This window comes from Vulpes vulpes, chromosome 16 (genome assembly GCF_048418805.1).
Source record: "Vulpes vulpes isolate BD-2025 chromosome 16, VulVul3, whole genome shotgun sequence".
Taxonomy (NCBI): domain Eukaryota; kingdom Metazoa; phylum Chordata; class Mammalia; order Carnivora; family Canidae; genus Vulpes; species Vulpes vulpes.
The window spans coordinates 6179241-6194490 of NC_132795.1; the positions used below are offsets into that span (position 1 = coordinate 6179241).

The following is a 15250-nucleotide window of genomic DNA, read 5'->3' on the forward strand; positions in this document are numbered from 1 at the left end:
GACATTCTGGGGGTGGGCTCTTCCGGGGGGTGGGTATGTCCAGCACCAGGGTCCTCCACACCCTAAGGCGACTGGGGAAGGAGGGTGGCTGAAGGGCTGCAGGGCCCCATTGGGCTTTGTGGGAGGACAGACAAGTTGGTGTCACCGCGACTTGGTCTTCAGTCTTGTTTTCCGGCGTTTCTGGGAAGCTGCAAGGTGATTTCTCAGAACTTCTGAGCTAGCTGCCGGGAGGCGCATCTTCGAGTGCCGCCAGCAGCCGAGGCCGATGGGAGCAGGCTGGGGGAGATGGGTGGGCGTGGGCACCCGGATGTCAGGATGTAGCTGGCTGAGCCCTTGAAGTTGTGGGGAGGCTGGAAGGGCTGCTGGGGGTGGCTGCGGGCTGCCCCCCCAGCACTCAGAAAGGCCTCCGGAAAAAAGCTCCTCCTCCGTGCTTGCCCGATGCTCCAGTTGGCAGAGGGTGGGAGGGTTCGCAGGAGTGTCTGTGGACACCCCCTGCCCAGTGGTGGCTGCAGGGCCAGCCATGTGGGGATCCCTGCTGCATGCGGTGTTGGCCAAACTGTCAGCTGAGCCCCAGTAGGCTTGGTAGGGAGGTGTCTGGTGTCTGGGGAGCCAGAGGGTCTTGTGATGCTGCAGGGCGTGTGGTGGAGAGGCAAGACCTTTTGCGGCTCCATAGCTCTGCAGAAGGACTCAGAGAGTCAGGAGAAGGGACCCCGAGTCCTCACTCTAGCTCCTTGACCAGAACAAAGGCTTTGAACTCAGGGGTCAGCTCCCAGAAGGACCAGGATCAGACACTTTGGCTTCAGTGGCCACCGCCTCCACCGCCGCCCGACTTCTCAGAATCACCAAACGATAGAGAGTGGGTCCCTTGTGCAGTGCACAACCTGCGTTTCTGCCTGTGGCCGCCTTTCCCCAGATGAAGTGGGAATGTATCCCTCTCTTTCCGGAGTTAGCCAGGTAAATGTCTTGGTTGGACTGGGAGCCAACACACCTGGCTGGGCAGGGCCAGCTGAGGCGGGGAGGCCGGTTGTAGAGCCTGAACCCTCAGGATGCACCGTGTGTGGTGCTCACAGAGTGGCAAGGACGTGCTCTTGGGTGAGTGGGGGAGAGTCCAGGGGATCTGGAGCCCTCGGTACGTGCCAGGGGCGTGCACAGCACACTCATGCATGTGCAGAGGAGCTCGAGCGGGAGGCCTCTCTTGCCAGGTTACTCAATCCAGGAAAGTGGTCTCCAAGCGCCTGCTCTGGGTGGGGCCCTGTCCTCGGCATTTTTTGTGTGTTTATGTGAGTTGGACTGTGTGTCTCGTGTGTGTCTGCAGAAGGGGGTGGGACTGAGCCCTCTTTCCCTCCCCTGGAAGGCTCCAAAAAGCAGAGCGGGTGATTCACCAGCCCCACCCACCCTCACTTGGTCCAGCCTTGGCCAGAGCTCAAAGAGGAAAGTCTTTGGGGGGGAAGGTGGGGGCGGGGGGAGTGGTGGATCAGACAATGAGGGCCTGAGCAGATTTTACTGGATCCCCCTGCAGTGCTTCCTGGGAATACATTTATATTCTGGACCCTCCTTTCTACCCCACACTGGACTCCAAACTATTGCCCCTGAACTAAGGTGGGGGAGAGGGGAGGGGAGGGGAGGGCTGGCAGGGGGCAGGGGGACACTGTGGGGGAGAATGAGGCGGGTGGAGTGATGGGAGGTGAACACTGGGCCCAGGGAGGGGGAGCAGGGGAGGTGGAGGAGGAAGTGGGGAAATGCAAACCAAATGTTGGCCCAGGGTACAGTCAAGAAAAACAGACTCTCTCGCAGGAGCCTGGAGAGCCTGGAGCGGGGCTCCCTTTAGGAAGGACAGGAAGGGCTGGGACAGATGTTTGGAGAAAAGAAAGAAAGAAGGGAAAAAAAAAAAAGTAGGAAAAAAATTGGAATGAAATCCACAGCCTGGAGGCAGGGCCATTCTCCCACAGTCTCAGGCCTGGTTTTTCTTGTGTTAAGGCCTGTTGCTGAGTGTATTGTGCAAATAAATGTGTGTTCCCAGGGCTGGAGGGCACACATCTATCTGTACTCAGAGATAGGACCTGGCGGACCCCAGGATATGCAGACTGTGTCTGTCTGTCTGTTCATCCATGCTCTGGGAGCTGGAGGGGGGATCTGCAGGAGGACAGTAGACCTGGGGGCTGCCAGCATCCGATCAGAAGGCAGGAGGAGCCTGGGTGGCTCCCAGGGTGGCTCCCAGGGCTATATAAGTCTGGAGGTGGGGGTGGCGGTGGGGGGGGGGGGGTAATGGTGACAGCCTGGGGGCAGCTGGCTCTAGTAGCTGTCCCTTTGCCTGGTCTCCTTCACACCCCCCTGCAAAGCAGGCTTCTGACCCCCAACAGCCACCAGCGGAGCCTGGGAGGAGGGAGGAGACAGGAGGCTGGGACAAGGGGGTGGAGTGGGGGGAGGAGGGAAGGAGGGAGGGTGAGCGGGAGGCAGGCAGGGTGAGAGGCCCGACAGATGCTGGCTGGAGGAGCCGCAGCCCGAGCTGCCTTCTCGCTCCGTGGGGGCCGCGAGCTCAGGGGTCGTGAGCAGGCTCCGGGCTGGGCCTGAGGGACAGCACCCGCCGAAGATGACGTGGATCTGTCTGTCCTGCATGCTCTGGGTAGGTCCGGCTGCTTTAGCTACCTACGAGGTCATGGGCCCCCCTCCCTCCCGTCTTATCCTTAGGCTGAGAGCCAGTGTGTGGGGGCTGTTGGTGTGAAGGCAGGGGGGCAGGGGGGAGCTCTCTGCCTCTTACTGACTGACTGAAGGACACATGGACTCACGCAGGCCCTCGGCTGTGGTCCTTCCCCATCAACAGGGCCTCGGTGGTCAGGACATGCCCCCTCCCCAGCTCTCTTGCTGCCTCTGGAGTCCAGGAGCGGGGAGTGGAAGGAAGCCGGCAAGAAGTTTGTTTCCTTTGGAGCCTCTCTTGCCACCCTCCCACCCCCTGCCACGCTGAGGGGCAATTCTTCACCCCCTCTGACGCTCAGCCCAAGCCGGAGGAGGTGGCAGCCAAGGGGTCTGGAGGCACAGGGACCCTGACCTGGCACATGAAACCTGGGGGAAGCCTGGCTCTGGAGAATTCTGCTCTGATCCCTCACTTTGATCCCTTCTGGACCCGGTTTCAGCTTCTACCCACTGCCAGCCCCTTTCCTCTATGGGCCTCCCATCCTTACCAGGACCCCCCTGCCGCCCTCCCCTCCTGCCCAGCAGAGGGAAACACGGCCTGCTCTTTCTCCCTTCTTGCACCCCCAACCCCGGTTACCAGGGCGTGTGTTGGGGTGAGGGTGCCTGAGGGGTGGGCAGGCAGGGTCTGGTTACAAGTCTCCTGGGAGAGTCCTGAGCGCTGTGGGAGGGGTGGGGGCAGGGCCAGGAGACCCCGGCCTCAGAGGGGCTTTTGGGCTCTGCGCTGGGTGAAGGCATGTGCAGGTCAGGAGGGCAGCGAGGAAGTCATCCCTGGCCGAGGTTCATGTGGGCCTCCAAGAGAGTGATGGCTGGTGGGGGGGAGGAGCCTGTGGGGAGGGGGCTTGCAGCCCAGGATCCAGATGTGGCCTTTCCTGCCCGGTTCCCTGTTCCGGCCAGTCCCCAGGCAAGCCCAGGCTGGGGACAGCTGTGGGAGATCAGACTCAGGCGGCCAGGTGTCCTTGGGGCAGAGAGGGGAAGGGTGGGAGAGGGGTTTGGGCGGACTGTGGGGCTCGGGTGCAGGGGTGGGTCAGAATGCTAGACTGAGGGCCCGGAGCATCCTGCACTGGGGCTGCACCAGCATCCTGCACTGGGACTGCACCAGCGGTTTTCTGGGCTGCTGTTCACATCTGTAAAAGGGGAGCCTTGGCCCAGCTCACCTGGCTAGGGCCTTCCGGCTCCCTCGGGCAAGCTCTGGGAGGCCTGCGTACAGTGCTGGGGATGGAGGTGGGCAGCGGGGGAGAGCCCTGCAGTGGGACAGGTGGCAGTGAGACTTCCAGGGTGACAGGCTGCTGTGGGTGGACGAAGGGTCACTTCTGCTCAGAGGCCGTGGGAAAAATGACTTCACCCTGGCAGGTCTCAGTTTCCCCACGTGTGAAATGAGGTTGGTGAAGGGGAGTTGCAGAGAGGTGGGCATGAGTGCCCTGTCGATCTTACTGGCCTTCCTGGGAGCTGGTTACCAAAGACGGGTGTGGATGGTGCCACCTGGGGGCCTCTAAGCCCCTCCCCTGCCCTGTCTCCTGGTCCCTTCCCAGACCTGTTCCTCCCAACCCTGTGGGACAGCCCAGGGAGGGGCACTTGGCTGTGGGAATGGGAAGAGGTGGTGAGAGGGGGCTGGACAGAGGACCCGGTTCTGGTCCGGTCGGGGCTCTCGGCTCCCCCCTCCGCCCCAGTGGCACCGCAGCCCTACCAGCAAACTTCCTCTCTTCTCGGCGGGCCCTGGTGGGACTGGGGTGTGTGTCTGGGGCAGGCGATGGAGGGGTAGATGGCACCAGTCATGGAGAAGGGGCACAGAAGCCATGGAGGCTTTGCCGAGGGGGCTGCTGCTTCTGCCTTGAGAGGCACCTGGTGGCGGGAAGTGTGTGGACTTTGACACCAGGCAGGGCTAGGTTAAAATCTTAGTTCCATTGTTTACCAGGTGGGCCTTGGGTAAGACAGGCCCCTTCGTGAGTCTCAGTTTCCTGGTCTGTAAAGTGGGAATAATAAAAACCCACCTTGTATGACTGGGATGAGCACAGAGGTAAAATATATCAAAAGTTCAGGTGCCCAGGCACACAGTAGGTGCTCAGTAGATGCTTGTCCATCCCCCTCTCAGAAACCTCCTGCTTGGCTGGTGGGATCCCCTGCACCCAGATCTCACGTGCAGGAGGATCTCCCTGGGATGGCTGTTGTGGGAGGCGGCCCCACCTCTGAGGCTCCTGACTGCCCAGCTGTTCTGGGGCCAGCAACTAGCTGGGTCTGCAGCCTCAGGGAGGTAAACTGAGGCATGGTCTGGAAGAGACATTATGTGTGTGTGCTTGTCCATGTGCACCCACGTTCCTGGACAGGGATAGGTACGGAAGCTTCTTCCGAGCAGCAGTGTATCTGCAGTGCGTGGTCTTTACAAGCTCGAGGAATAAAAATCACTTTATTAGCAGAGGAGCATAGCTACATATTATGCATAACTTGATTTTCTCATCAAATGCTCCTGCTATTACATATTCAAGGATGGTTTCTTTAGAAAATAATTACATGCCCATTAATTGAGGCTTTTTGGTGTTGTGCCGATGGAGTTAGAGCTGCAGGCTCTTCCTGCCAGAAGGGCTCACTCTGTTCTCTGGGACTGGGAAGGAGCTTATCAAGGGTGGTGGGACTGAAAGGGCCACCAGGCGGGGCTGGGGGTAGGGGTGGGGGGCAGGCGCAGCTCTGGCCCTGCCCTGAGCAAGCCATGTGGCTTCAGGCTGGTTGCTCGACTTTTCTGGACCTCACAGAAGTGGGGAAAGTCTTCTCGGAGGCCCCTTGCAGCTGCGGACAGTGAAGTGTTCTCTTTCCTGGAGCTGGTGTTCTTCCCAGCGCCAAGCACACGTTTTTGTCCAGAAGGGTCCTCATGCACCCGCAGATTCTGGGTGGTGCAGTTGCTGCCACATTGACCCCAGTCTGACCTCTTGGCTCTGAGCTTGCTGTGTCTGGAGTGTCATTTGCCTCTGAGGGCTGTGCCCACCCGGGGCCCCCTGATGCGTGGGGTTTGGGCCCGAGGATGGGCTCCACGAGCCTGGCCGGGGTCTGAAATAAAACCCTCCTTTTTGCAAAGCTTCTCCTCTGAATGACATTTGAGGCACAGAGTCTGAGACAAGTACCTCAGTGTTCAGCCGGAGTGCAGTGGGCTGGCCGAGGGTGCTAGGCCTGGCTCCCATCCTGGCCTTGACCCTTGCTAGCTGGGTGACCTTCGGCAAGGAGCTTCACAGTTCTGTGCCTCAGTTTCCCCACCCACCTAGAGGGTTGTTCTGTTTTAAATGAGCTAATAGATGCATACATTTAGAAGAGCGTCTCTCACAGAGGCAGGGCTCAAGGAATGTTAGCTCTGATTGTACGGTGGCGTGTTTTCAAAGCCACGCCAGCGAGCTAGAGCAGAACCGGAACCTGGGTTCTCCTGGTCCCCCAAATCCATTCAGCAAATCCATTCAGTTTAAGGGCTTTCCATCCTGGGAATCCTTCAGGGCAGGGTATGTGGAAGGGGCCATGAGAATGACGTGAAGGCTGAGGAGAGTCAGGGCCTTCCCCTACAGGCAGCCTGTGCAATGGGCAGAAGGTGGGCTCTGGAGGAGCCTGCCTGGAACAAATCCTGACGCGGTCACTTATTAGCTGTGGGCTCAGGCAAGTTACTTAGCCTCTCTGCGCTTCTCTTGTGTTCAGTTCCTCGACTTAAATAATGTCGTTCGGACCTCAGTGTGATTCCGGAAGGCATGAAGGGTGGAGACGAGTTCTGGTTTCCAGCCATGGTGAAGGGGAGTCACAGAGGGGAAAGGGCCTGCCCACGACCCACATGTTTTCTGGGTTCCGTGGTCCTAGACAGAAGGGTATGGGCTGCCAGGGCATTGGGGCTCTGGGTTGAAGGTCGGGGCTTGGGGGCAGGCAGCCCAGGGGTAGTGGCTGGTGTTGGGGAAATGCTGTGTGTGATGGAGAAACCATCCAGCCACTGGGCCACGTGGGCACCCACCCACCCATTGCCTGTCCCTGCATCTCACAGATGATTATGGGGTGCCCACTTTCTTCAAGAGCCTTGCAGATAGATCTTGGGCTCATGATTAAAATAAGGGGGGGGGATGTTGCCAAGAGGGCAGCTGTGGGGACAGGTAGAAGGGACCTAACCTGGACTGGACGATGGGGAGGTGTTGGGAAAGTCCTCTTGGGAGGTGAACTTCAATGCAGGGGTGAAGCTGAGAGCTCAGAAGTCCAAGTGCAGCAGGTGAAGGTAATCGTGGGTGGATAGGACTGGGTAAACTGGCCAGGATGTGGCCTTGGGCAGAGGGGTCCTGACGATGACTGGCAGGGCTCCTGGCACACTGTCAGAGACTGGTAGGGCAGGGGCTAGGGGCTTGCGGGCCGGCCTCAGGCAGACTTGGATTTGAATGTTGTTCCATCCCGCCCTCTGTGTGCGTCCACGGCAGGCTCCTCAGGCTCATCGTCACTGTGGGGGCTTACTGGGGATTCTGTGCCAGCCTCTCGCCGTGGCACCGGCCACGAACGGGGCTCAGGCTGTCCCACTTCTGAGCCCTTGCACCGCACGAGACAACTCCCTTTAGGGCACAAAAGGGACCTGGGACTTGCCACTCAGGAATGTTGCGGTGCAGTTTATGAAGTTGCTGGGCACGGGGGAGAGAGGCAAGCTGAGGGGAGATCATCCAGCTCAGGAAACTGAGTTCCCAGCCTCGAGGCGCTCCTCTGTCCCGTGGGAGGAGTCCAGCCAGTGTTGCCCTCTGCCTGCCCACCCCCCTCACCTCCCCGCAGAGAAGCAGGGCTACTCAGAGTCAGAGTTCTCATTCAACCTGGCACCTTTGGCCGGTGAAGGGGGTGACCTGTGTCCTCTCCCCGAGGACAGGCCAGTGGGAGTGGGGTATAGTTATAGGTGGGGAAACTGAGGCACAGCAGCAAATCCATTCAGTTTGCTCCTTCAGACGTATTTAAGGGTCACAGCATGCCAGGACACGAGGACATGGAACAGAAGTACCGGTAGATGTGTGCCCCTAGGTGGGCGAGTGTAGTGCACGCACCCAGACAATGTGCCCAGGAGGTGCTTCACCATGTGCCGGGCGTTGTCTCAAAACAACCTGTGGGAGGTTACTATTAGCCCATTTAACCCATGAGTCAAGTGAGGCAGACCGGGGTTAATCCACTTGCCTGGGTCCACCTAACACCGGGAAGGTGCAACCAGGAGAGGAGGGGATGGCCGGGAGGGAGGTGGGGGTTCAGCCTGAATTGAATCATGAGGAAGTAAGCTGACAAATCCAAACCAAGGGACCTCCTGCCAAACAGCCTAGAGTCTTCAAAAAAGGCAAATCAAAAGGTGGAGTAGTGTGTCCAGTTGGAAGCAGATGAAGGAAACCCCGCAAGGAAACGTGATGCAGGGTCCTGATGGATCCCCAGCCCAAAAGCAAAACCAAACCAAAGACCCAGCTGTGATGGATGCTCATGGGGCAAAAGGGGAAATTAGAATATGAACGGAATATTAGAGAATGGCACTGCACTGATGCGGGGTTTCAGGCGGGTGGTCATCCCAGTGGGGTTTCTGTAGGGGCAGAGACCGAGGAAGAGCCCGGAAAAGCGGCTCGACATCAGCCAACGGTGAATCATGGTGATGGGAACATGTGTGCTCATCTTTTCCAGCGCTTTCAGACTTTTCGAGAAAGAAGCAGTGGTGGAGAGTCTGAATCTCAGGCAGGGGTGTGTGTGGGAGGGTATGGGGGGTGGAATTTCCCTGAGGGGGTGGGCATGGAATGAGGCCTTGGAGGACCCTTAGAAACTTAGCAAGCTGAGGGGGGAGGAAGGGCGTTCTGGGAAGAGGGAACAGCAGAGCGGAGGCTCAGAGGTGGGTGCGGGGCAGGGAGCTGGGGAGTGAGGTGTGGAGATTGAGGTGGCGGAGTGGGCTGGGTATGCTCCGAGGCTGCTTCCTCCGCTGGCTGGAGAGAGCGCAGCTTTTGTCTTGGATGCATGCGTGGGCACGGAAGCATTTTGGGGCGAGTGGGGGTGCCAGTGACCCCATAGAGCTGTGCTCCTTAGAGGCTGCACAGAGGGGCCCAGGGTCAGGGGCCCAGGAGGCTGTTGCAATAGAAGTGACGAGGCCTTCCATCGGGCAGAGGCCCTGGAATCGAAAGGCGCAGGAGGCCTGAGAGTGTTCAGGAAGCAAGATTCAGAGTCTGGCAGCTAGTTGGATTGGAGGGTGGAGGGCTGGGAGGAGTTTGGGGGTGACTCAGAGTTTTCCACCCGGGCGACCAAGAACACCGTCAGGCCGTTCGCTGGCTAGCAGACTCGGGGGGCTGGTTGAGGAGCTTTGGTGTGTGTGTGAAGGGAGGTGGGGTTGGGGGAGCCTGCACCTGATGCGACTGAGGTCTCCGCGATGCCAGCCTGCGGCTCCCTGGGGAGTCTGAGTCCTCCCCACAGAAATGACAGCCGATGCCAAGCCTGTCCTGGTGTGTCCCCACCCAGGATGACAACGTGGACAAGACATGGAGGGGGGTGTGGATGGCCAGGAGGCGGGGAGAGGGCTGAGTGGCTCTCCAGGCCTGCTTTTTGGTGATGCTCTCCCCTGAGGCTCAGTGGCCCCCGGCGGATGTCTGTCCTCTGGCCACTTCATCAAGGCTCCCAAGTGTGCGCCCAGGGCTGGGGAAGCTTCGGGAGGGGGCGGGAGGCCTGAGCTGGAGGACCCCTAGGGCTGTCGGTTCCCCACCCCACCACACTCTTCCCCCAGGGGGCAGGGAGGAGCCCACAAACAGCTTTTCCCACCCAGGGCCTGAGGACTCCCGCCAAAGCTTGTCCTAGCCAGATGCGGCCCGCCCCTCTGGCTGGGACTCTGCGGCAGGCAGGCCTTGCTGAATGGAGGGTGGGAAGGCCAGGATCCCCCTGAGGCCCAGGAAAGCCCTATGATGCTGGGTGGGCCTGTCACAGGGCTGGGGCTCTGGCTGGCAGGGTGGGGAGGACTGACTTCCGGGCTAGGACCCCTGCCCTTCTCTGGGCCCTGGCTCTCGAGGGAGGTGGGTGTTGGGGAGACGGGCAGCTCCTGCTGCAGCTGTGCCTTCTCTGCCTCCCAGTATCCCCCAGGTCCTCGAATAGCCAATCCAGCTGGGAAGGGTGGGAAGGGCTTTGTGGGGCTCTCTGCCCCTTGTCAGGAAAAAGGATGACGCGCCTCGTCCCAAGGAGTGGTTACCCCCGCGCAGAGCTTTGCACTTCAAGGGCTGGTTCACATCTGCTGCCTGTATCTGCAGAGTAACCCTGGGCGAGGGCAGCGTAGGTGCCAGCGCCCCCCCCCCCCCCCCCCCCCCGCAAAGGCTACTTCTTCGTCTGGGTTTTAACGTATGGTTGGTCGTTGGGAAGTTCTTGTGCCCCCTTGAGTCTAATCGTGCGTCCTTGTGGCTTCTGCCCCCACCTCCCCCCTCGAGTTTTGTTTTGCCTTCGGTAACTTCACACATCATGCCTGGTGCATTCTTACAATGCCAGTGCCTTCAGGTATTTGAAGATACAAGGCTCACTCACCCTACACTTTCTCCTCCAGCCAACTGGGAAACCTTCAGACCTCTGCGGATGACTCCACGAAATTGCCAGACACCCATTTTATGGCTGGGGGGGGGGGGATGTTGGGGGACGGGGAGCCAGTGTTGCAGAGTGGGGGTCACAGCCTGGGGCCACTTGCCTGGGGGTGGCCGGGCTGGCCTCCTGCTCCCCCGTGCGTTCCCTAGCCTCTGCTGGAGGGCTGATACCTCATTAGGTACCCCTCTCTGTAACCATGAGCATGTCCACCCCCAGTTCCTCTAACCCCTCCATCTCAAACTGGCCCATCCTCTCCCCTGCTCTTTCGATGCTCAGACTATCTCGTCCAAAGCCATCACCTCCATTTGGGGGTTGTGAAGCCCAGAGAAGGCCACTGATGTTGTCAAGGTCATCAACCTAGAGAGCGGGTCTCTAGACTCCCGTGGCAGTGCTCCTTCCGCCAGAGAGCCAGAATGAAGGGAGGGGAGGGGCGGGAGCCTGCTGGGCCTTGGCCCACGAGCTGCTTACAGAGGCCATGAGTGAGGCCAGACAATGTCTCTGAAACCCTGTTCCTGTTCTCCAAGCCTGGGCGGGAAAGATTTTGTAAACTCACATTTATGAGTTTGGGCAGGCAGGGCAGGTAAGCCCAGGGCCCCGGGGGAGAAGCCTGGGTGTTTTTGCTTGTCAGCCTGTTCCCAGTCTGTGCATTGGGCAGCCGGGACCCCCTTTTGGGAGAATCCACTGCCCCAACTATGCTTTGGGCAGTAGGCCTCCTTCTGCAGGCTTTGGGGTATAGATGGAGAAGTCTAGGGGGTGAGCTGGAATGGGGTGCTCTGCTGGACTCCATGAGGTGGGACACGCAGGCTTGCGGGTGGCTGGGGTAGGCCTGGGAAGACTGGGCTTTGGGGCTTTCTGCACCTCCCCCAAGACAGGCCTTAGATTGAACCCCAAGCTCCCTTTCTGCACCTCCCCCCAGCCCAGGGCCTGGCTCCTGCAGTTGCCTTCAGGCGGGGCCCCCCCCTGGACCGTCTATGAGGACCGTATATGACTGAGATTATCTGGAAGGCTGCGGGCCAGGGGCCGAGGTAGGCAAACGGGGCAGGTGAGATTGCAGAATGGAGGCGGCTCACTGCCCCTTGTCGTGGGATGGGGGACCCTGAGTGAGGTCTAGTGCAGGACTGTGCCCTGCCCCCACCCCCCCTCAGCGGAAGCACAGCCCCTGGGCCCCAACCCCTGGGTGAGTCGGACCCAGGCCCAGTGGCCAGTGCTGGGGCCGGGCTGCGGGCTGCACCGCCTGTGCTCGCTCCACCTCGCCCGGGCTTTGTCGCAGCTGCTCCGTCCCTGCCTCCCGGTCGTCTCAGTCTGCCTCTCTTTGAATTTTGAGATAGTCTCAGACTTCAGACAAGTGGCAAATGCAGTGCAAGGGACTCATTTTCCGAGCTGTTTGCCAGTGAGCTGCTGACACAGTGCCCTGCCACCCCTCAGCACTTTCCTGATTCTCTATAAGGACGTCCCCCTACCGAACCCAAGCCAGGCAGCAAAGTCAGGGATCGGACACTGACACATGACCACGGTCTCGGCCTGGGACCCCACTGCAGCGCGCGGCCCGTTGCCCCCACCCCACCAGCCCATGATGTCCTTGCCGGGCCTGGGAAGAGCCCAGTTCCGAGTCAGCGCCGGCGTTTGACTGGCCTAGCTCTTTAGACTTCCAGCAGGCTGGAAATCTCCGCGGTCTTCCCTTGGCTTCTGTGACCTTGTCACTTGGGATGATCCCGAGCCACGTCATCAGTAGACGGTCCTCCATCCGGGTTGCTCTGATGCTTCCCCACGACGATGAGATTGTGCTTGTGTCTGTTCAGCAGGGACGCGCCCGGGGGTGGTGGCCTGCTCTCACCGCGTCCCCTCGGTGGCGCCCCCGTTACCGGTCACCTTGGCTTTGATCCCTTGATTAACCAGGAGCCTGCCAGGCAGTTACTTCTTCCCCTTTTGTGATTTCTAAGTGTGGCGTGGCGATGTGCTTCGAGATTTGTAAATCTTCTGTTTCTCATCAGTCTTGGAATTTTTTTTCACTTATTTCACATACCGGCTTGGGCCCATTTTAGCCGCTACTATCTTTCCATATTGTGATGCTCAGGACAACCGGCGGTTAGCCTTTGGGGCCCGTTTCGGATGGCTCTTGGGTCCCTTTGCCCCTTTGATTCCCTGGTTCCCTTTATAGTCTCTGTGTTTCTAATTTCTCTTATTTCTGGATGTGCTTGTTCATCTTTGCCTTTATCTGGGTCTTCTTTTCTTCCTTTCTGACTCCCTGTTGCTTTTCTCTCTCGTTCTCTATCTGTGTCTCTGTGTCTCTGGCTCTGTCTTTCTGTCTGTCTTGTCTGTCTCTCTCCCTTCCTCTCTATCCCTTTGCCTCTTTGTCTCTCTGTCTTTCTGTCTCTCTCTCATGCTGTCGGTTTTTCTCTCTGTGTCTCTGGGGGCTCACCCCCTCTCTTCCCCAGGACTCACCACTGCAGCGCCTTCAGCGAGGAGTCCTGGACGGGCTGGGTTTGCGGGACGCTGTCTCCCTCCCTTCTGGGAACACACAGGTCGCCCCTCCGCCCCCTGTCCCTGAGGCTCTGGAACTGGGTACAAGGAGGGAGATTGGGAAAGAAGAAGCCTCCCCCGGAACCTCAGGGTCTGTCGTCAATCGTGGCCTTGTGTGTGGCTCTGGGTGTGTAGATGGGTGTCAGGAAGCTCTGTGCTGGCGAGAGAGAGAGAGAGAGAGAGAGAGAGAAGAGAGCTGCCGATGTCTGTGTTCTGCTGGCCTCTGCTGCCGAAGCTGGGAAGCGGATCAGGTGGGATCCCAGGGTGAGGTGCCTCTGAGAGGCGTGGTGCCCGCGAGCGGGGACGGCTTCCCGGGGCGCCCCCTGAGTGGGGAGCTCCCCAGCCTCTGTGCCTGGGCTGAGGGCCGCAGGTGGGAGGGGGGGCTCCCAAGCAGTGTGGGTGCAGGGCTTTGCGGCGCGGAGTGTGTTCCCGCACATGGTTACAGAGGACAGACCGTCCGAGCTTGGGGTGTGGTGCCCGACCCGGTGCTGCCCAGGGTGGGAAACTGAGTCCCGTGGTAGCGGTGGGCTCGGGGCAGGTGAGACCTCCAGAAGGCTTGGACCGCCCGCCCGCCCGCCGCTCCTCTCTCATGTGTGCTGGGGTAGTGAGGAAAAGGAGATTGGACATGCTGATGTTTTCATGATGCAAAGAACCAAAAATAAAAATAAAGGTGGAAGGAGGCTTCCGGCGAGGGGGTGAGAGAGACCTGGGGGACGTGGTCTTCCGGGGACGTGGGGAGGAAGGCCAAGGACCCTCAGCAGTAGGACAGATAAAGGAAGCGCCGCTGTCGGGCGGCTGTTGGGTGGCCGTGTGGATGAATCCCACAGGTTGATCCCCAGGACAGAAGCTGGACACGGAGCACGTCTTGCGTGGGGAAGTTAAAAACGCTGGCAACCCGAATCTTTGGTGATAGAAATCACAATCATAGCAGGGTGCCGGGCGGGGGGGGGGCGGGGGGTGGGCTCAGTCGGTCAAGCGGCAACTCTTGATTTCGGCTCAGGTCATGATCTCAGGGTCGTGGGATCCAGCCCTGCGTGGGGCCCCATGCTCAGTGCAGACTGTGCTTGGGGTTCTCTCCCTCCCCCTGCTCATGCCCGTGCACGCACCCCCCACTCTCTCAAATAAATAAATAAATAAATAAATAAATAAATAAATATTTAAAAAAAAAAAAAAAGAAGCCACGATAGTATTCACTTTAGGGGGATCTTGCCCGGGACGGCCCTGAGAGAACCTTCTGGGCTGTAGCGACATGGTATATGTGGAAAATTGTATTGTGTGATCCATTTTATTTATTTATTTAAGATTTAAAAAAATTTATTTATTCATGAGAGACACAGAGAGAGGCAGAGACATACGCAGAGGGAGAAGCAGGCTCCCTGAGGGGAGCCCCATGCGGGGCTTGATCCCAGGACCCAGGATCACACACCTGAGTCAAAGGCAGCTGAGCCACCCAGGTGTCCCACGTAATCCATTTAAAATCAGTGTCCCAGTATGTTGACTCACCTGACTGTGGGAGTCTCGGTTCCACTCAGCTCTTTCCTGGGGCACCTCCTCCCAGAAATGGGCTGGGGCCTGTCACCAGGGAAGGGGCTGGCACCTCTCCTTTTCCCCAGTCCTGGCCCACTTCTCCCGGAGGCAACCCCCACACCCACCCCCTGCTCCCTCCCCTGCCCAGACCCTGATCACTGTGCCTCTCCCTCCATAGCCAGAGGATCTGGAGGCGCCCAAGACTCATCACTTCAAGGTGAAGACCTTCAAGAAGGTGAAGCCCTGTGGTATCTGCCGTCAGGTCATCACCCGGGAGGGGTGCACCTGCAAAGGTGAGGAGCTGGTCAGGCTATGGGGGATGGGGAGCACGTCATCATGGGAATGAGGTGGCCTGGGGCCCAGGCACATGTCTTTGGGTCCTGGCCTGGTGCCAGGTTCTCAAGAGGTGGGGAGTTGCTGAGCACACCAGACGGCAAGCTTGTGGGTGTGTATGGATGACATGTGGCAGGTGGTGGGTGGCATGGAGATGGCATGTGGCTTGTGTGTGGATGCTAGGAAGACAGCATGTGGATGGCACGTGGAAGGTATATGGCTAGTAGCGTGTGGCGTGGGGATGACGTGTGGTTGGCATGTACTGGGTGTGTGGATGGCCTGGGGAGGGTGTATGAGTGGGGTTGTAGCTGGCCCATGGATGTCATGTAGTTGGCATGTGGCGGGCGTGCAGAGGGTGTGTGGTGCTGTGTGGCAGTCATGTGGATGACACGTGGAGGTCCGTGATTGGCATGTGGAGGGCATGTGGGAGATGTGTGCGTGCCATGTGGAGGTCCTGTGGATGACACGTGAAGGTCCCGTGATTGGCATGTGGCGGGCATGGGGAAGGTGTGTGGGTGGCGTGTGCCTGGCACTGGGAAAGATACCAAACTTAGGGGTGATTTTAAGAGGCCTCAAATCAGACTGGAGGGAAGGCCTGGTGGCTGCTGGGCTTCTTTAATCACTG

General features: G+C 59.2%; 1 protein-coding gene across 4 annotated transcripts in view; it reads left to right on the forward strand.

Moving 5' to 3' along the window:
• Nucleotides 1-15250, forward strand: part of TNS1 (tensin 1) — a 229696-nt gene that overhangs the window by 29249 nt on the left and 185197 nt on the right. For 3 of the 4 annotated variants that reach the window (XM_072741836.1, XM_072741842.1, XM_026002181.2), the window contains exon 2: nt 14471-14585. Coding sequence is in view for 2 of the 4 variants with exons in the window: in XM_026002181.2 (XP_025857966.2) it covers nt 14471-14585 (115 nt within the window). In the remaining 2 variants the exon portion in view is untranslated. Of the gene's footprint in view, nt 1-2407; nt 2624-14470; nt 14586-15250 lie in introns of those variants that run through there. The other variant, XM_026002184.2, reaches the window with a different exon arrangement.